This window comes from Dermacentor variabilis, chromosome 4 (genome assembly GCF_050947875.1).
Source record: "Dermacentor variabilis isolate Ectoservices chromosome 4, ASM5094787v1, whole genome shotgun sequence".
Classification (NCBI taxonomy): Eukaryota; Metazoa; Arthropoda; class Arachnida; order Ixodida; family Ixodidae; genus Dermacentor; species Dermacentor variabilis.
In genome coordinates, this window is record NC_134571.1 from 53,680,909 (window position 1) to 53,701,482 (window position 20,574).

At 44.8% G+C, this 20,574-nt stretch overlaps 1 protein-coding gene across 1 annotated transcript in view; it reads right to left on the bottom strand.

Annotated features, from left to right (window-relative positions):
• The window catches only part of LOC142579168 (uncharacterized), an 87,117-nt gene extending 66,755 nt beyond the window's left edge, over window positions 1–20,362 (bottom strand). Inside the window, exon 1 of the mRNA XM_075689115.1 lies at window positions 19,635–20,362. Coding sequence (XP_075545230.1) covers window positions 19,635–19,703 — 69 coding nt within the window. The 5' untranslated portion in view covers window positions 19,704–20,362. The remainder of the gene's footprint in view (window positions 1–19,634) is intronic.
• Window positions 20,363–20,574: the final 212 nt, after the last annotated feature.

The window sequence follows — 20,574 nt, forward strand, 5'->3', positions numbered from 1 at the left end:
AAGCAGGTTTAAAACATATTGGCTCTTTTGGACTCATGCTTGTTGAGTCGCTGCTTCGAGAGAAAGAAACAAAAATAGATCACGGATTACTTCAAGCAATAAAGAATATTTGCATGCCTCCATTTTGTTGCCGTTCGCTAATTGGACTTTCTGATAAATAGACTGAATGTTTCAGGCCCGCCGCAAGAGTCAAATTAATGGTAGTCGACTGCACTGGGTATATTGATAAAGTGGCCGGGATCCCAAAATTGTCGTGGGGTGTGTGAAAGGGATCCCTAAACTAATGTTGTTATGGAGCATAATTTCATGCATTTTATTTTATTTATTTATTTACAGCATACCTACATTGCCATAAAGGTGTTAGGTAGGGGGAACAAAACATAGCCAATAAGGACAAGCATTTCGCACAGATATGCTTGTCCACCTATATAGAAAACAGAGCAATGTTATTTAAAGCAATATACATAAATAAGGTAAACAAACTATAATGCTATCAGAAGGCCGAATTCGTTAAAGAAAGACATTCTGTGTGTAAGGAGTGAACCACCTCCTCTGAATGTCCTTGATTCCTTTGTATCCACTGAGGAAGCTTTATTGTTTTTAAGTACATGCACAGCGCTTCTACCTCTGTGTTCCCTATTTGTTTTCTTCTGTTGCATCTTTCTCCATGAACATGTGGAAAAACATGCCAGCAATATGGCTAGTCCTGATTTCCCTGTTCCTCTTTCCCTGTCTCTCTCTCTCTCTCTCGCCCTCTACCTGAAAATTGCAACGCGCGGCAGACACTTCACCGCAGTGCGTTACAACGCATTATTTGGGACGTAATTGAAAAGCCCTGAGCGCCCTCAGTGGTAAAACGCCTTTTCAGTTGTCTTCTCTGGCAAGCATCGACCCGGTGTCATTCTCGGAGGACTTCATTTTGGGACCTTGTCCCAAACGAACTCACCGGAATGAAGTCCGAGATCTATTACATTAACTGTACATGGGTCATGCTACAATTTTTTTACACGACACAAGGACTATATAGCTTCAAGTCGTTAAGTATGCTGCTTCGTTGACAACTAGTATTACCGCATCCGTATTCTTGTCACTGTCACCATCTTCCTCCATTTCTATTTTGTTCCCCTTTTCCCGTGTGCAGAGTAGCACGCTAGAACGCACAGGCTTGGTACGACCCTTCTGCCTTTATATAAACAAATTCTCATATTATTCTACACTAAAGCGTCATTGCAACAGCGATAAAGACAATTAGGGCTAGTGTTGTACAGAAAAATTCGGCGTAAAACATTTATTTCGAAGAACACAGCAGTACGTTTGAAAGGAGGAAGCAATTAAAGATAGTGAGGTATGGTCCAGCCTGCCTATGAGCGCGTGCGTAACGCGGGCTGCCGCTTACCTTTCGAACAATTTACAGCCGATATTGTCACAAGCAGCTACTCGTCGAAACATATCCTAGTAATTTCTAGCCGTGCGACATATTTTCCAGGGATCACGATCAATCAATCAATCAATCAATCAATCAATCAATCAATCAATCAATCAATCAATCAATCAATCAATCAATCAATCAATCAATCAATCAATCAATCAATCAATCGAGTTTATTCACGAGATAGTACTGGCTGGCCAACTGGGGGGGCTAAAAGCTGTGTAGACAGCTTGACAGAGGCCCAGGTGGCGGTTACAAGGCAGGTACAGTGAAACGGCAAAAAGAAGATACTTGACAAGAATACATGAAGTGGAAATTTGTTTAAGCATATATGCTGATAAACAAAGACAACAAATAAAAAAATATAGAATGAAAATATGAAAATAAGAATAATGCGTCATCGATACACAAGAAACAGAGATACGAAGATTATATATATATATATATATATATATATATATATATATATATATATATATATATATATATATATATATATATATATATAATGTTCAGAAGTAAAGGAACATTGTGTTGTAGCATTTGTAGTTTGTAATCAGTGCGATAACTTGGGAGAAATCACATATCTGTGCTGCGTGTATTTAACACAGGCCTGTGTACACAAAGCTCGCCGCTGTTTCTAAGAGCTGCCTAAATGTTTTATTGGAATGATAAAAAGTCGCCAGAACACAATCGTCGCACATGATTTTTACGCGAATTATGCTGAAGTGTTGAAAAGCGCTCACACTAGATTCACAATATTCTAGGTTTGAAATCTGTCGTATAATTTTTTCGCAATATTTGAACTATTTTTTATGTCCGTTTTAGTTGTTGTTAGCCAGGCCATACCACAATAATTAATTCCAGAAGCAAACAGTGCATAATATATTTTTATTTTAATATTTAAAGGAAGCGCACGACAACGCGAGATCACACCGCTGACGGACGCAAGATTTTTACATAGGTTTTAACTGTGTGAATCCCATGTAAGATTCGAAGGTAGTGTTACGCCAAGTAAAGTGAGTTCCTAAACTATTTCAATGTCATCATTTCCGCATCTAATGACATGCTCCAACCTCAAAGCCTTGTTTCTGGCTCAAAAAGCATAACTTTTGTTTTTGAAGGATTAATTTTAACCGAGTTTAATGAAGACCAGCTGACAAGCTTGTTACGTATGTGATTACAGTCAACTGCCAGTTTGGTCGCGTCAGGATCAGAAAGAAGCACGGTACAATAATCTGCATATATAATGAACTTTACTGCCGAATCAATATTAATGTTTATGTAAACGTTAAACAGAAGCAGTCCCAATACGCTTCCTTATGGTACACCTGTCGTTATTGTTAGCAAGGATGCGTTGTGCGTGCCGATAGATACATAGTGGCTTCTGTTGGAAAGCTATAAGATATAATTAAAGGTTTACCATGTATTCCAAAGATCGATAACTTATGTGCTAAAATTTTATGGTCAAGTGAATGGAACGCCTTGCTAAACTCTATGACTAAGGCTATTTAGTTTCTTTTGGATGTCTATAAGTACGTGTTCTTTCAATTCTAATATCGCTCATTCCGTTGATCATCCCTTACAAAAACCATGTTGTGGTTCTTAAAAAAAAAACTGTATCCTCTGAAAAAAGTTATTGAGCCGATAATGCAAGGTTTTTTTCAAAGGCTTTAGCAAAGATAGGTATGATCGACATCAGTCGGTGATCTTTAGGCACGTTTTTGTCTCCGCCTTTACATGCAACAGACAATCTTGATAATTTCATTGCATCTGGGAATTCACCCAATTCTATCGACAAATTATATATGTATGCAAGTACGGGTACTATGTATTCAATTATTGCTTTGACTGGCTTAATTTAGAGGTTGTAGAAATCTAGTGCGCTTGTAGTCTTCAGAGACATGGAAGTCCTATAAATTTCAACTTCGTCTGCGGAATGAAGGAACATATTTTCGGTGCAGATATTGGCTAAGTCATCGCCGAGAAGGGGGTTTGTAGCAGGAGCGTTATTGCCAATGAAATGCTTTTTAAAAATTCTGCCAGAGCATCACCAGTATACGCTCTTGTTTCTGTGCGTTATTTCTTCTAGAGACGCATTTTTCCTTTCATGGCTTAAAATTCATTTACTGCATTTCATTCTGCAGAGGAGCCTTTGTTCGAAATGTTAGCAAAAATATTTTCGTAATAAGTCGCCTTAGCTCACCGTAGTTCAGAATTGAGCTTATTTCTAACTTCTTTAAACTTTTTCAGCGCAGTAGGATATCTTGTCTTTAAGAAAGTGTGAAAAAGGTTACTTTTGCGATTTATTTCCCTTTTGAGTGAAGACGTTACCCACGGTTTTCTTATTCTTCTTGGTGGTCTGAAAGTTTTAAAAGAAGAATGCGTCGTGTAAATGTTCGTAAATGTCTCCAGAAGTTTCGAATATGCGTCATTCATATTTCTTTCTTCATATACGCAAGACGAATCTTGCCAAGAGATATTAGATTTGAAAGCCTCTAAAGCATCATCTGAGATACACTGAACAGTAACTGACTCGCACTGCCTTTTTCCAGTTTTCCCTGGAGCATTATAACGCATAAAAATTGGACAATGGTCGCTAATTTCCCATGCTAATGTATCAGCGTCACGAATTGTAGTTTTGCAGTTTGTAATTAGCAAGTCTAGAGCAGACGAAGTGGACACCGTTACTCGAGTAGGTGTTTTGATTATATTAACTAAGCCTGATGAAAGTAGCCGCGTAGTAAGATCATATTTATTGATCAACATAAACAAAAGCCCAATTGCAACTATGTTTTAACTTGACAAATTTGTTTATAAATCACTTGTATGCAGGGTCTCCACCAGAAAACCACATGCGACAGCTTTCTGCTCTACCTGTTGTGGAGCGAAACAATTCACCTAATCTAGGCACCTCACCAAAAACGCCACAGTAGTTGTGTTCAATTAGTTCTTTTAATTTTCTTTCTTTATTGTTTGTTAGTAAACTGAACTGAAGATAATATTTTTCTTTTAGATAAAATTCGTTTTCGTTACAGCGAAAATGGGATAAGGAAAAAAAATGCGCAGTTTCGCCCTAAAGGAGAAGCATTGATAGCGATAGCAAATCATTGAACAATTACACGAAGTAAGCTTTGGACTTTTTATCGGCCGTATAGATTGCACTAGACATTCGCTTAGCATTAAATCAACAAGCCTGGCGTCACGCGCACACAGGAGCGAATGAATAGATCTCGTTCGATGACCGCGAACATTCGCTATCCCAACGCCGGCATGATGAGCACAAACAGAGGGTGGATGCCTCGTGCGGCCTCTTTCTAGAACGCATATCCGAAACTTGAGATTACGCGACCTCCAACGCAAGGCCCGCGGAAAGACAACGCACGTGAAGCGGCGAGCCATCTCGGCTCGCCCAAACTTTGCATCCGCCGCAGATTACCGCCACGACACGGTGAGCGGGTCGCCTGCACGATCGGCCACTCGGACAGCCATGCGCAGCCACGGCGGCGTTAGAGAAGGAGACGCGCGCTCATGTAGGCTGGAAACACAGGAAACTCATTGGGCTGCGTAGCGACTACTCCGATATACTTAACTCGAGTTACGTATACGCCCGCCAACGGAGTACGCTATACCGTGTGCCCAGGTGCACTCGTTTTCGGCTGGCGGAGAAGAACACTCGAGTTAACTTCCGCAGAAGTAAATGTATGTAATTTATGTAAGGCTGAACCCTGAACGACGGCCAGCTGAGGGAGGTGGGGGAGTAGGAGTGCGAAACACGGAGATCGAGGATCGGGGAGAGCATAGAAAGCAGATAGTCAGTAGATAAGTAATGAGGATACTTTCACTTGCTTACACTTAGCAGATGGATAAAGTGTTCCAACCTTGTTCGCGTGTCACGCGCGTCGCAGTGTTTGTAGCTATGCCTCGCGCGCCGTCACCACATATACGCAGTTTGTAGAGCAGAACCGCTTCAGAGCACCGTGCGCGAACGACACCGCAACGTTATGCGACGAATGCACCCCTATACACTGGCCGCGTGTACGCCGTGTAGGAATTCAGCGGGATTGCACCGGAGGCGCGGAAGGCGCGTGCTGCGCATTGGCTCACGCGAACGGCACAGTAATCGGGGAAATCTTAATTGCGCAAGAAAAAAAAAAACGGAGGACAAGAAACGTCCCATCCACCGCAATCTGACGCATTGCGGCGCGGTGCGTCAACGATACCGCAAACTGACGAACGCGCCCCGACTCCCGGATCCGCAAAGTTGGAGGCTGCGATCGGGAGCATGCGGACCGCCAATTATATACGCGAAGCAGCGAAGAGAAGGACACTCGGGGCGTGGTTTGCCCCGGAGCTCTCGCGTGCGGTGAACCCATGAGGATTTCTCGCGCGGTCTTGCCCTGCGGTCACAGTGCGCATTCGCGGGATCATTAGGTACGCGGCGCCGCGCCGAGATGGATGGATGGATGTCATTTCGAGTCAGGCAGCGCCCCCACTCGAAACGCCCCCTTGTGCGGCGAGAAACTCCCCTCGCTAAGCATGATTCCGCTGTCTTATCGTTCACTGGCACGTCAATGTATCGGCTTGTGCTAAAAAAAGAAAAGGGGAGGAAGCGCGTGGCTTCGCTGTTGCCCGATAGATGGGTCCTATAATGAGGGCCGCTAGTGCAACGAGAGCGTGCGTGATGCTATAAGCCGTCTTGACCCGACACCGTGTCCGGTCTTGATCTCTCACTCTTTCGCGGCGCGCAACGCGAAGCAACTGTTTTCCAGGGATTCGTCGTCACATCGCGGACGATCTGGTTCCGAATCCGTGTTCACAAACAAGTTCGTATCCGCAAGAACAGTTTGTCGAAAGAGGCGCTGGCCGACCCTGATAACGGATGTGCTATTAGTAAAGCTTGTAAACGATCAATGACAAAAGGTTCCCTCGAGAAAAAAGAGTCAGGATTTGAAACGTAGCTGTCCGTTCTTGAACAAAGCACTGGATACACTTCACCAAAGGCACTGCGCATGCCTGACATTTGCGCCCGCTTCGCAATTATTAAATTTTTCCACTATTAGCGAGGCTTAAATGCAATGGTTTCTTTATTTGCTGTCATTTACGGTCTATGAGTGATGTTTTTGGCGCTGATTTCATTTATAAATCATAACTCATAAAGACAAGGATCCGACTGGGAGATATATGTGCAGAAGACGCATAAAACAAGATGTAGGTACTGATGTGGAATTGCGAAATTGCGTGCGGTCAAAATGGTTAAACTTTATCTCCCTTTCTTTATTTTAGTGCTGTTTGAACCCTCACGTAAGATAATCTTCTGGTGATCATTCCACATTAGCAACGTACGTATACAAAGCTGCACTGAGTTTGCTGTAGAAGGGACCAGCATGAAGCGCAGGTCCCTTCATTATCAAAGTTGGCGCGACCACGTAAGAACGACACTGACTTTGAGTGTACCATACACTGCGAGAAGGATGAGCGGTGAAAAGAAAGTCGACCGTGATAACGGCTGCTTATGCCTTCTCGCCGGCTACAAGGGCCTGTGCACGCAATGTGTCTGTTACCGTATACCGTTAATCGCTGTCACAGCCACGGTCAGAATGCATGCTGCGTTCAACCTCTTCTGTTAGACATTATTCGTTAACCTTATCTATGGGAAACCGCGGACTATTCAATATAATGAAACGGGCGGGATCCGCGGATTAGTATAACGCGAACAGGAAGGCGTGTAGTTGTTTCCTCACTGTGTCTTTGTCCATGTTCTCGCTAGCTGACGTGCACATCAACTAGCGATCAAGCAAGTCATCTCCGTGCTTCTCGCACACGCTTTCGCGCCGTAAACCATGCTGAAATTGTATTTTAGGAGTAAAGGATAAAAAATTGAATTATGGGGTTTTACGTGCCAAAACAACTTTCTGATTATAAGGCACGCCGTATAGTGGGGGACTCCGGAATTTTTGACCACCTGGGGTTCTTTAACGTGCACCTAAATCTAAGTACACGGGTGTTTTCGCACTTCGCCGGAGTAAAGGTTAGAAGACTTCACCACAGTTCAATAATTACTTGCGGTCCTTACTGCCAACTCGGCTCAGATATGCGGCGTTACTTCGGGATAAACCAAAGTCTATCTTTGTCGCCAGTGTGGATGCTATTCAGCGACGTCTGCAAGTGTGTGCGACAACGGTTAGTGTTCAAAAATAGCGCACAGTTGCATCAGGTATAGATCATTATAATGAGAGCTCGGAAAATAATTTCTGTGGGGCACAGAAATACTTCCAGGAAACAGATTTGTTTTTAATCACAGGGAGGCGTCGTCTGTAGCGCGTTTTGCACTGGACGCCCGGCGTGTGATTGTATAACTGCTATTGCTGGACAGGGTAACACTGCCAGCCCTAAAAACCAAAACCCGAGAACAAAACAAAGCAAAACAAAATTTGTGGAAGCCCAAAGCCCAAGTCGGAATCTGTGTTTAACCGAATCGTTCGTGAAACGGCACGCAATTAATTGTCGCTGTGCTAGCAGATGTGATTGTCGTTTCACTGGAGATTTCTGATATGGTCTTGTATTTCTCGTTATGAGTGCCTCTTTAAGTGTTTTATAAATGTGTTGTGATTATGGTATGCGTGTCTTAAGAATGTCGTTTGATTGTAGATTGTATTGCGAATGTGTTATGGTTGTCGCGATAACTGTATTTTCGAGTGTTTCACATTGTCGCCATGATTCTGTATGCAAATGTCGTACAGTTTTCACTGTAATCTGGCTCTTTCTAGTCACTTTTCGTCAAGGTCAAAGGGATTTTGGGTTGAACTTGAGATATGGTGTTCTTGAAGATCAAATAGAGTATCAATTCGAAGGTCACAAACACTATCGCCATACAGCGACCTTTTATCGGAACCGCGTTCTCAATTTTATTTTATATGTACTTTGCGTATGTTTGCACCACACATAGAACTTAAAGTTGCGTTGCGCTCCTGGATGTCGTATTTACTACTTGTATATATACATACAACTACGTGCAAACGATTTTTTTTTGCACTGTCTATAAATGTCTGTACCCGCCGTGGTTGCTCAGTGGCTATGGTGTTAGGCTGCTGAGCACGAGGTCGCGGGATCGAATCCCGGCCACGGCGGCCGCATTTAGATGGGGGAGAAATGCGAAAACACCCGTGTACTTAGATTTAGGTGCACGTTAAAGAACCCCAGGTGGTCGAAATTTCCGGAGTCCTCCACTACGGCGTGCCTCATAATCAGAAAGGGGTTTTGGCACGTAAAACCACATAATTTTTTATAAATGTCTGTCAACATTTTTACTAAGGTATGTGGGGCATGAAACGTAGTCGTCGTTGCTGTTTCTCGTTTTATTTTTGTTGTTATTTTTAATCTTTATTTTCGTCTTATTAGCTTGTTGGTGAACTGGTGTAGCCGGAATGTGTACAAGCTGCGTGTGTGTGGTAAACTATTTAGAAGGATTTGTGCATGTTGCTGGTTTCGAGATGTTTGACAACCCCATGATCTTGATGGCATATGAGAGTCTCAAAGTTGCCAAGGGGCATTTGTACTTTGTTTCACGCATATTTGCAAGTACATGCTCGCATACAACACTTTGTAAAAAGAAAAATCGTTGGCTTTGAAAGAAACTTGGAAAAGCGGCCCTCAGTCTTTGAGTGCTACGCAGAGCGCCATGAGGGCCGAAGAAGGTTCGCTACATGATCCAGAATCTTTTCCCAACAGAGGTCATGGCGGACGGTGACAAACTCAGTGCAGCTTTGTATACGTACGTTGCTAATGTGGAATGATCACTAGACGATTATCTTACGTGAGGGTTCAAACATTTGTCCTTCTCTACCCTCTGCGGTCCCTTTGCCGAGTGTCACGAGAGTGGATACGCCGGGAAAACTCTCTGCATTCAAATAAGGAGCACACCTGTCTATTTCTATTCATACGTTCCCCCACGTCGCCACGTGTTTCAACGCCAAGCCATTGCTTCTGCAAAACCACAGAAGCTTGAGTGAGTTTGTAAGACATGATGGAATAACTACAGTGCGCCGAAGAACGAGGACAGACGAAAAGAACAGACAGGACAAGCGTTGACTTCAAACTGAAATTCATAATGAAACCGCCAAAAAGAAGTATAGCCACCGTTACTTTAGCAGACATGTGCGCGCACTTGTGCAAACACTTGAAATTCGTCGGGTTACGACACCAGATTTTTGCAGCGGGCTGTATTCACCATTTATCAGACCAAGCGACGGTTGGCTGACACATGTGTAGCCTTTTTTCTTTAAGAAGGCTAGGTTCCATAATCTCTCTTTACGAGTTCAAAACATCGACAACAGGAAAGATCACGTAGAATGACGTAAACGGTTCGTTATGGCCTCCACATCCGATAACCGCTCACTGCAAGACACACTACCATCTTATTATTATTGTCATCATTATTGACATTCTCATTATTAAAGGACGTGCGGCAAAGGTGAGTCGCAATAAGACGGCTCAGTGTGTTGCGTTTAGTGTGTGTGTTTCGCAAAATAAATTTTGCGCATTAATGCCTGCTCCATTCACTGCCTCGACTAAATCTGAGGTCAACGAACCTTAGAATACGCATTGCCACTGCACACACCATGTTATTCTCTCTCTCTCTCGTTCATAGAAAAAGAAAAAAAAATGTAGTGTAAAGACCGCAGAGTGAGCGAGAACGCGCTCGGCATTTGCATCGTCATGTTCTTGTTTTCGAAGCCCACAGGGAGGATGCGCCATTGTGGGGGCTCCTGACCCTCTGCGCTTATGATGCGCTGTTCCCTGGCGAGCTCAACTGCGCAACCAGAAGCCAAACGTCATCTGCTGTCGACGGCAGCGCCAGATGTCGAAATGTCTTTCCTTCAGACTCCGGGGAAACCACATAGGGTGTTCGCGCTGTTTGGTTTCGGGCACAGCAGACCGGGCGGCCTTATCGCGTTGCACGCGAGGTGAGCAGAAAGGAAATGAAAAGGTCACCGCCTGTTGCCCGGAGGCACACTTCTTTTTGCGGTTGTACGTGGGAACAACGGAACAGACAGCGTGTAAAGGTGCGGGACCTCTTCTTTTTCAAACAATAGGCCGTGTCCGCCTTTTTGAACGCGCACGGCGTCAAAAGTGAAAAAGAAAGAATGGGAAGCGAAGCTACGCGTAGCTGCAAAAAGGATACTATGGAAGCCGTATTCCTTGTATATCAAAATTTTGCTGGTTGTGTTGAAGTGGTACTGCGATTAGCGTGTGTAATCTGGCGTACCAAACTTAGCAGCTTACAGCTGCTTTATTTAATAAGGGGGGGGGGGGGAAGTAGGCGGAGAAGGGTCCAAGAGGAGGAGGGGAGAAGGCGGAGAAGGGTTGTTGGTGGGTGCTTGTGATATGTCTGCAGGCGAGTATAAACCGGTATTATGCACCGCTAATTATACTACTCTACCAGACGTGTCATTTTCAGACGCAAAGTCATGTAGCCGTTGAGTCACTGCAGCACTTTCGGGTAACTAGCACAGGAGGCGCTTTGACGCCTTTTAAGACAGGTGTCGATCACACATTGAGACAGTGAAGCGGGGGTATTGAACTTGAGCGCTTATACGAAATCGTAATAAAAGCTTCAAGTATCAAGTGATGGTTTATGCAACGTAACCACAAGTAGAGCCCATTATGATGGCAACATACGCAAGCTCACATGTCAAAGGGAGTCACATCGTACCAAGTTATATATGCCTGCTCGTACAGAGTGCAATTGTTATTTACTCAGGCTTTCATTTGGGAAAGCATACGAACGTACAGCTGCATCGTGAACATGTATGCAAACATAGACCTTCCACGACAAAGTAATTGCAGTGCTATTTCAGATGAGAAAAAGAAAAAAAGTTGAGAAGTCTTAGATGGACAGCTGGTCGAGTTAATTTACGACACCAGCGACGTTAATATGTAAACGAAGCAAATAGATAATCTACATACGATCTATTTCTTGCTTGTTATAGACCGTTGATTTCTTCTTTGCTTGGAATTCATAATAACGAGAAACGGCGTCGCTTACATTAACTAACGCCCCTGCATATACACGTGTCCGCTGACCAGGAGGAGCACACATGATGATCTTAGAATGACAACTCTATACCAGTGGCATGATTTAGTAGCCAAATCGTATCAAGTTCTCAACTGTGCGAGCATGGGCACATCATTGTGAAAACTTTCGTATTTTACGGGCCTGGGCCTTCTACGCTAGACCTGCTCTTTATGCGTTTTACCTCTATAGCTTCGCTGTGCCGTCATCGCCAATCATTTTCTTCCTCTTTTTCTTTAATGTTTACCCAGAGTAGAGTAACTGGCTGCAGGAACGTACCTCAGGGCGACCGCTCTGCCTTTCATTATATATATATATAATGTACGTATATATACGGATTGTCCTTTTTTTTTCGTAGTTCACTGAATTCAAAAGAAAATCGTCTGTGGCAGATAGCAACGTTCTGATTCTCGAGCTGGAATGCTTGAAGAGGCGAACATTACTTGACCCAGGAAATTGAAAGGCATAATAAACTAAGTTCCAATATTTGACTAATAAAATATTTTGCTAAATAATTTACGCCAAATATTTAAATTTGCGGAATTAAGCCAGTAAGTTCTCAAGGTACGCCCACTTGGAACGACTTTCGAAATAAGCGCTAGTTTTGAGCTGCGTGCCAACGAAGTTGACTTCAAAGCGACTTCACAGTTCTATTACCTTTTACGCAGAATGCCCTGTTGTGCATCTAGGACAAAAAGAAATTTAAAAAAAGAAGAGCAGCGATAGCAAGGTTTAGCGTTACGCTTGCGATTTCCAGACGGCGTTCATACTAGACGTGGATGCGACACAAGTGGGCGCGCCAAAATTTCTGACGTGAACACGTCGTGTAGGGCATGTAATGACATCGCACAGGCGCCACTGCTCTGCCCATAAAGAAATGTGTCAGTGAAAATACTTGGCTTTACGATTGTGAGCACTAATATTGTATTGCGCGCTTTAATAATTTGAGAATATTGAAGATAACAGGCGCGTGTCGCCAATGAAATGTTTTATTACTTTTTGCGCGCGCTCAAATTCTAAAAAATTCTCAGGAATAACTCAGTCAAGAATTTAAGGCCTGGTTCGAGCAACTTTGGCGGTTTAGTAGCATAACATCAATCTTGCATATGCGGCATAGACAAACGTATCATACATATACATAGATACGTGCGGAAAATCACGGCGACGGCCGAATTTCGTCTGGAGATCCCGTATAATTGCTATCGCATTAAGGAGCAATGCATTTAGTCGTACACTTTGAGAACGCATATACTAAAACTGCCGTGTGACACTCTGAATTCGTTCCAAGTGGGTAGGCCTTGTGGACTCACCGGCTACAAGTCGTAAATTACGATACTTTCGCTAACGTAAATAATTAGAAAGCTAATTAGTGAAAATTTGCACATTAGCTCGTTATGCCTTACTACTTCTTCTCGAACAAATAATTTCTGCCTCTCCAGTTAACTGAACTCCAGGAGAAATGTGCTATCTGCCACAGGCGATTAAAAAATAAAGAAATGTTAATTGAGAAATCCTTCTGACAGATATCGATAAATACGACACCTTCTTTCTTCAGGCGGTGCGCTTTATCGAGGTAGCAGCTGGAATAGCTTACGGCTTCTGAAGGACGCACGTGGTAGCATCAGCAGTTTCACCAGCGTTGACTTTTGCAATCGGGAGTATGGAGAAACTGCGAACGCGATATGCATACGCGACACAGTATGCATATGCATGCCTTGTCATCGACACCCCGCTGTGAATAATCGTTTGCCTGTGCTTGGGTAAGTCTTCGAGGTGCCAAATGTGCATTGCAACACCGCGAACTTATTTACTGCGAAAGAGCACAACGACTATGCGTTTAGCATAAACGCGCAGTACGTCGTCCTGAAGATGCATTATACGTATGTCACGTACTTTTTTCTTTCCTATACTCTATATTTTGCTTTTTTGTTGCAAGTGCGCAGCAGGGGCAGATTGTAGATGCTATAAACTTGAAGAGAAGTTGATTAGTTTTGGCGCTATAGAGAAACGGGGTAAGCGAATATTAGCCTTGAATCGCCGTTTTCCTCGATAATAAATCGCTCGAGCGCGCAAAAAGATGAAAGAAAGAAAGAAGGAAAGAAGGAAAGAAAGAAAGAAAGAAAGAAAAAGAAATGAATTAAAGCAGCAGTATACTATAAACTCTTCTAGAGCCAACTGCAGCTGACGTTTACGACCAGAAATCTCGTGATACTCAGTAGATAAGAACTTGCGCTCTATCTATAGCGCTCTGTGAAAAGGAAGGCAGAGCGAAATTTGGGGTCTTGCAGTGTTTGAGGCCGAAAACTCCGGCAGGTGCACATTAAACAAAATTCATGACGTAATGCACACATTTAGATAGATAGATAGATAGATAGATAGATAGATAGATAGATAGATAGATAGATAGATAGATAGATAGAGAGATAGATAGAGAGATAGATAGAGAGAGAGAGAGAGAGAGAGAGAGAGAGAGAGAGAGAGAGAGAGAGAGAGAGAGGCACTCTTTTTAGTGAGTGACGGAGTTGCTCGCGCAGCCTTACGTCTGGCATGCGAAAGGAGCAATGCAATTTGGTGATGCATCAAATACCACACAACATGCATAAGTAACATATGTAAGTAACAAGCACAAGCATCCAGAGCGTCCGCACTGGCGGCGTAGGAATTACAGCACGTACACCTGTTGTAACAGATGATCTAGAAACGTTAATGCACAGAGGGAAATTAGGCAGTTATTCAATAAGGTGTTTATCCCACGACAAAATGATGAGATTGGAGTCCACGGAAGCGTCCCTTAGAAAATTCGCAGCATTGTGGTTTAAGAGGGCTGCTCGCTGCGGGTTAATCGCCTTAATTTTAACCTTGTTGTAATGTGTATCGTTGCGGGTTCCGTCTCAAGTGTGTATATATAGTTATCGTTTTGTGCACAACAAGCAGCATCAAGATTAAACAGCGAGCACATTTGTTGATACGTGTGAGGTGACGGACGCGCGGTTCAGAGCATTAATTTATTTAGTGTGGTTTTCCGATCGAGATTTGGTGTAGTGTTTCGTAACCCGGACCTCGTTATAAACTTTTACCGAACCTCTATAGCGCTGAAGTCTTATTTCACTGATCGCCTTGTTGACATGTTCAATGTGATGGTCTCTCTTCAACACTGCTTCAACATGAAAGCAATTAGCACGAGATGGCATTAGAAAACTTCACGTTAAGTGATTACAGCCGATAAAAATCGTTATAGGACTATGAGGTGCACATATTGAAATATTTTCGCGGCCTATTTTTTTTTCTTTTTGTAAATTCTGCACTGCAACAAGGTTACCGACCATCTGGTAACTTGTTTGTTTCTCCCGTCGTACTTGCCAATGAAGGGGTACCAAATAGCATGCTGAGCTATATCGTGTGACACTGAAAATGTCAGTGAATAAACACATAAAAAAACTAACAAGCAGATAGATACGTTGTACTGCTAGTGTTTGTATGTTGAATTTCCATGGTTGGCGCTCCGGTATGCAATCAGTGTCCCGAGGTATGCTTTACGTAGATACTCAAAATACATCATTCTTCATATTTATGCTGGGAAATTAGTGCGTAATCATTCTATTTGCTGTAGTTAGACGCGACTGGCGTAATACATCGTTAACTTAACCAGCAAACTTTAGGTATATATACTGCTTAGTACATTTTAGTGTCGCGCACTTGCTTTTTACCAGAGCAGACGTACAAGAAGAGCAACGGTTACGAGTAACGATTCCACCCTTCCGTTCGCATGCCATCCCCACGTTATGTTGCCACTGCTCCCAGTAAGCGCCGTCGGTAAACGATAGCATAAACACGCTTGTATGCGGCAAATCTCTTTCTGTTCGAGCTCTTTTTGTCTACATCCTTTGCCTCAGAAACGGGGAATCCCGGTCTTCGACGCCAGAACGGATGGCGCGCACCTGCAAAGGCGTCGAATGATGAGGGAGAAGTGTGCGGTAGCGGCGCAGGAGTAACACGGTGGCTGGCATGCCGGTCATTCCTTACGCCCAGAAGCCCCAGACGTCTCTCTTGTTGGTTCTTTTAGTGCCCGCACAAAGTAATCCTCGAAGCGACCGCTGAAACACTCGCAGCTTGGCGATCGACCGCTGGGCGCGCGTTCCAAGCACCAAGGTGAACCAGGAGGCGCACCTGCATCGCTCACAGTGGGCGGCGCTTGCTTGCTTCTGTGCGCCACTTTCCGGCACATTTTAGGTGGCGGAAAGCTCATTGGTCGTATAAGTGTTCGCTCCCTGTTTTCTTTCTTTTTTCTTTTCGTATTTATGAGACTAAAATTTTTAGTCCCGCCGTTTTTGATGCCTTATTTTTTTGTCGGAGCTGGTGGGGTCCCGCATTGGTTGCAGAAAATAACGCTACGTATATACCTTCACGATGGTGCTTAGCCGAACCGAAACGATGTATTTCGTTCTGAGTGCGCTTGGGAAAAATTTCGATTCACGGAGACGGTATTTGGAACATGGAGAGTATCGCAAAACCGCTCGGTAGCGTTTCCACCATAGGTATCCCAAAAACTGGACACCTTCACAAATCTATGCTGGGTATATACGAATGCTAAAACCCTCAACTCACCGCAGACCTTTCAATATGGATGCCGCATACAGAGGGGAGAGGGTCGCTTGAAGATACATTAGATAGGTTGCTCTGAAGTCCTTGAAAGTAACTCTTCAGCACATTCTACGGATGTGTCCAAACAAGGAATTCGCGATGCTCACGCGAAGCATGCAGCCAAGCGATGCCAGAGTCGTCGCTCCTCAAAGTTTGTCGCAGTTAAGCGACCACTCTTTTCAAAGGTCAGAAGGAACAAGCTTCGGATGAATTGTCTGCATAGGAAGGAGGAGGGAAGAGGAAATAAAGAGAGAAGGCAGGGATGTTAACCAGAAATGCGTCTGTTTGGCTACCCTACTCTGGGGGAGCGGAAAGCGGGTATAGAAAGAAAAGATAGAGAGATGAAAGGGAGGGGGAGGAAAGCCGCGGTGAGCTCGCGCACGCACGCGGAGGGCCTGAGCGAGTCAAAGGCGTTGACATAGGCCAGTCGCCCTCAAGAAAGATAAAAGTGCCTTCATATAGCTTTGTGGGTTGACGAGCGATGGGGACGGTCTTCAAGTAGCACTGGCACAGACAGCGGTCGATCGTCCAGTCGTCGCAATGTGATAGATAATATTTGTCTTTCCGACTGAACTCGATGACAATGGCACAATAAACGTTCGATGTTCTCTTCCACTCTGCAGACGTCGTATGCAACACAGTCGGTCATTCCTATCAAAGTAGTGTACGCCTTCGTGAAAGCCACTCCCAACCACAGCCGGTATAGAAGCGATGCCTCACCTCGGTGAAGCCCGGGTGGAGGTCGGAGTTGTAGCGAAGGGTTCAGTTCGTACAACCTGGTGTGCTGCGTAAGCATCGCTGTCAGCTAGCGTCTGATTGTAGGAAAGGCGACTGTTAGTGTTTTAGAATAGGGTGCCAAAACTACACACAACCATTGGGGGGGGGGGGGGGCGGCAACACCACTGCGGGCTATTTGCACTCTTTTGTGCTCGCTTTACGTTCTTTTCCGCTCCCAATGGTTTGAGTCCCTCAACGCTTGGGCACCCTAGCCTAAAGCTCTCTATCATTTCAGGGCAAGAAAGCTTCAGCAGCTTAGCACCTGGCACAATAAAGATTTTTCTCTCTCTTCTGCTGATCTGTATGCCTACATGGAGGCTATCTCTAGATATCGGCGTATACTCGCCTGGGAGACTGGTGGAGGCGAAGGCAAGTGGTTTGTCCACATCCAAAACGCCTCCACACTTGACCGTCAACGAAAGTGGGGAGCCTGCAAATTTCTGGAATCTCACTTCTAGCCATTGTTCCGAGATTATTCAGAGAGGAAGAGGCGCTATTTTCTGCTTCTCTTCATCTCTACAATCGCTCCCCCCCCCTCTTTCCAGATTCGCCCCCTTCTTTCCAAATTCCAGAAATTTGCAGGCTCCCAACTTTCGTTGACCACCAACTGTCTTTCACGTACCGGTGCGGCCGGTATATTCTCCCTTTCCTTTCCTTCTTCCAACAACCACCAGAACGCTCGCTTTTTCTACAACTACATATATAAACGCCGGCGCTGCGGCCTCCAGTGTCGCATTGTTCTTGACGGCGCCGGCGACGCCGAAAAGCGGTCGGAAGCTTGTTCCTTGTGATTGCATGGAGCTTTAAGCCCTTTAAGCCAAACACAAGGGGGTGGGACTTAAACCTGCTTAAACATATTTTAAGCCAAGAAAGGACGAGTATGTCTCTGCAAGTTTGCTTTCCAATCAAGGCCATCCTATGCACCCTGCAGAAATTCGCTTAGTCCAAGGCGTTCGCGTTTCAGAGGAAGTATCAGCGACTCGCAGTGAATTGGGAAAAGCGTTCACGTGTTTCTTGATACAACATGCGTGAAGGAATCGCTCGAGTGGCGGAACTGGTGCAGTAAATTATTTTACCTACGTGCAGATTTAGCGACTTTGGTATGCGTATAAGGCCGAGACCTGCTGACAAATTTTACGTAATGTAACGACATTAGAATTCGGTGGCACATTGAAGACAGCTGGCAGAGTGAGTCAGTCAGCAGAGGGACAAGCACCGAGTTCACGCCCGGAGAATAAGCATACAGTGCAACTTAAGACCAACGAAATAAGACGTAAAAGACAGCTGGTATTTCAGCAAGCTGCATAAAGACGTCACGTCATTTGTTTACATTCGTTCAGGCCTTATTCAGGAAACCCATACATATTAACGGAAATATGTTGTGTTAGAGAACTCAGTTATTATTTCAAGAGTTTCTAAAATTGAAGACTGAGTAAGCTGGCATATGAATTTCCAATTTATATTTTAGGTATCTGCGCCAGCTTTTAATTCATATAGATCGGTGCTCGTTCTCGCGATGTATTTTTCGGACGTGCAAGTAGTATATTCATGAGGCTGATGCCCTATCCTCCAAATTCTTAAGATAGCTTTTCAGTGAGTGTATCGCACAATAGCGCAGCAGATAGTGCGCGCTCTGCATTATTACGCACAAGGCCATGATAACATAGAGCATGGCCGTTAACTTGGCCGCATGTGAAAAGTATTTGTACAGGCGCTAAGCAAGTAGAATTGTATACTGGATTGCAAGACTGCGTCAGTGAAATGTTGAATTTCAATAAGCATCAATGCGAAGCAATTGGTTACATTGGAAAATTAAAAAAAAAAGAATACTCGTTTTTGTTATATTTAAAGGAAGCATTCATCTCCAAAGTGCGCTTGACATGATGGTATCCAATCGAAAGTTGCTGAGTTCATTTCTGTTCACATGACTAAATTCTTGACAGTGCGGTGTGAGCTTCAGTGTATCTTCAACAATATCATTCGGAGACGAGTGTCCAACGTTAGTATCGCAAAGGAGAGCTCATTTTTCTTCGGTAGCTTGTGCTGCTGTTCTCGAGCATAACAGCGAGAAAATAGCGACAACATATTAAGTGGCAATCTGAATGGCCATCTTTAGCTTCTCTCACTGATGACCAACGCAGAGAACGAAGAAGATATTGGGAAGCAGTCGCACGTGCCTGATCTTACGGTGATCGATGCCGGGAAACAGCTAGCGTATTTTGGTTGCAAAACGTGCCTTGAACTTTTAGTTACTTCTGAGATTACAAGTAAAGTGACAGGATATTACTGTGCAAAGAGATTTGAGTTACCTGTACACCGTCACTCACTGCGGGAAACGTTCTAAACGTTTTGTTAGCGGTCAGTTCAATACCAAGTTTTAATATTCTGGGGTTCTCCGAGACGCATGTATGACGCTGGAGCTCGCAGCTACCAATGAATGACGTTGGTATTTTGTTGATTATAAGTCTCCATCAGTGTTGTTGTTGTTGTTGTTTGCTAATTGTATACCATGTTTGGATAAGTTCTTTATTCCTTTAACGTCGGGGGAAAGCGTTGTTTTGAAGTCGAATCTTTATCGTTAGATACATACTGATGAATCGCATATAAGTGAAATCACATATTGACAATTGCTAAAACCTTAAGTACGAAAGCAAGACATTGAGTATTAGGCATTAAGTACGGCATCGCCGGAGAGAATTTGGAGGCACTCACCCTTGGAAGCACGGGAGCAACAAAGTTATTCATCCCTGGTGCAAGCTGAAATCCACAGCGGTCCAGCATAGCTGGTGGACGTCCTTGAAAGGCGGCGCGCACAGTCCTTCACGTTCGCCACACGAAATCCAACGTCACGTCACTGTGGTGATCGCTGCACTTGAGCAGAGCACCGCAGCCGCAAACGGACAGGGCAACCAGTTTCCCAAGCACGAAACGGTGCCACCTGTGTGACAAGCAGAAGCAGCACTATTCGCAAGGTGCGTTCTTACTCAACGACAACAACGGCAGTTCCGCAGCACAAATGGTAGCAGGTCTTTCACTGTTCAACAGGCTAGAAGGCACAGCAGCCTTTTGTCAACAGGAAAGGTCGTGACGGTAGTGAGGTTCTTTGCAGTGCTGGTTGAGAAGGTGACGAAAATGTCGGCGTCACAATCACAAGAGGAGGAAGGAGAGGGGGAATCGGCCGATCACGCGGAGCACGTGCGCAAAAAAGTCCACCGCGATCGTCGCGCGGCGAGTGTCGTTGGTGCTCATGGACGCGCGGCGGCCATCCCGCAGCGACGGGGGCGGCAGCAGCAGACGGCGTTTCAGCCGCTGACCGACGCCTCGGAGACGTTACGCTCGGGGACGGTAACGTTGCGCGCCTGCGCGCGCTCTTTCCTGTTGAATGGGGGGGAAAGTGCCGGTGGTCGTCGTTGCCGACGCGACGCTGCTGGCTTTGGAGAGGCAAGGCGGCAGCGGCGGTCGCGCTCCTGGGGGCGAGGAGCAAGCAGCGCGTGCACTGGGCGCGGTCCGGCAACACACCAGCCGCGAGGCGTCTAAGTTGCAGCAGCGGCTTCTTTGGCAGCCAATGGGAGCGCCAGTATGGGCGTGCACTCTTCTATCAGGCCGATCCGGCCACCCCCCCTACCGCTGTGCCCCCCTCCCTGAATGCCGC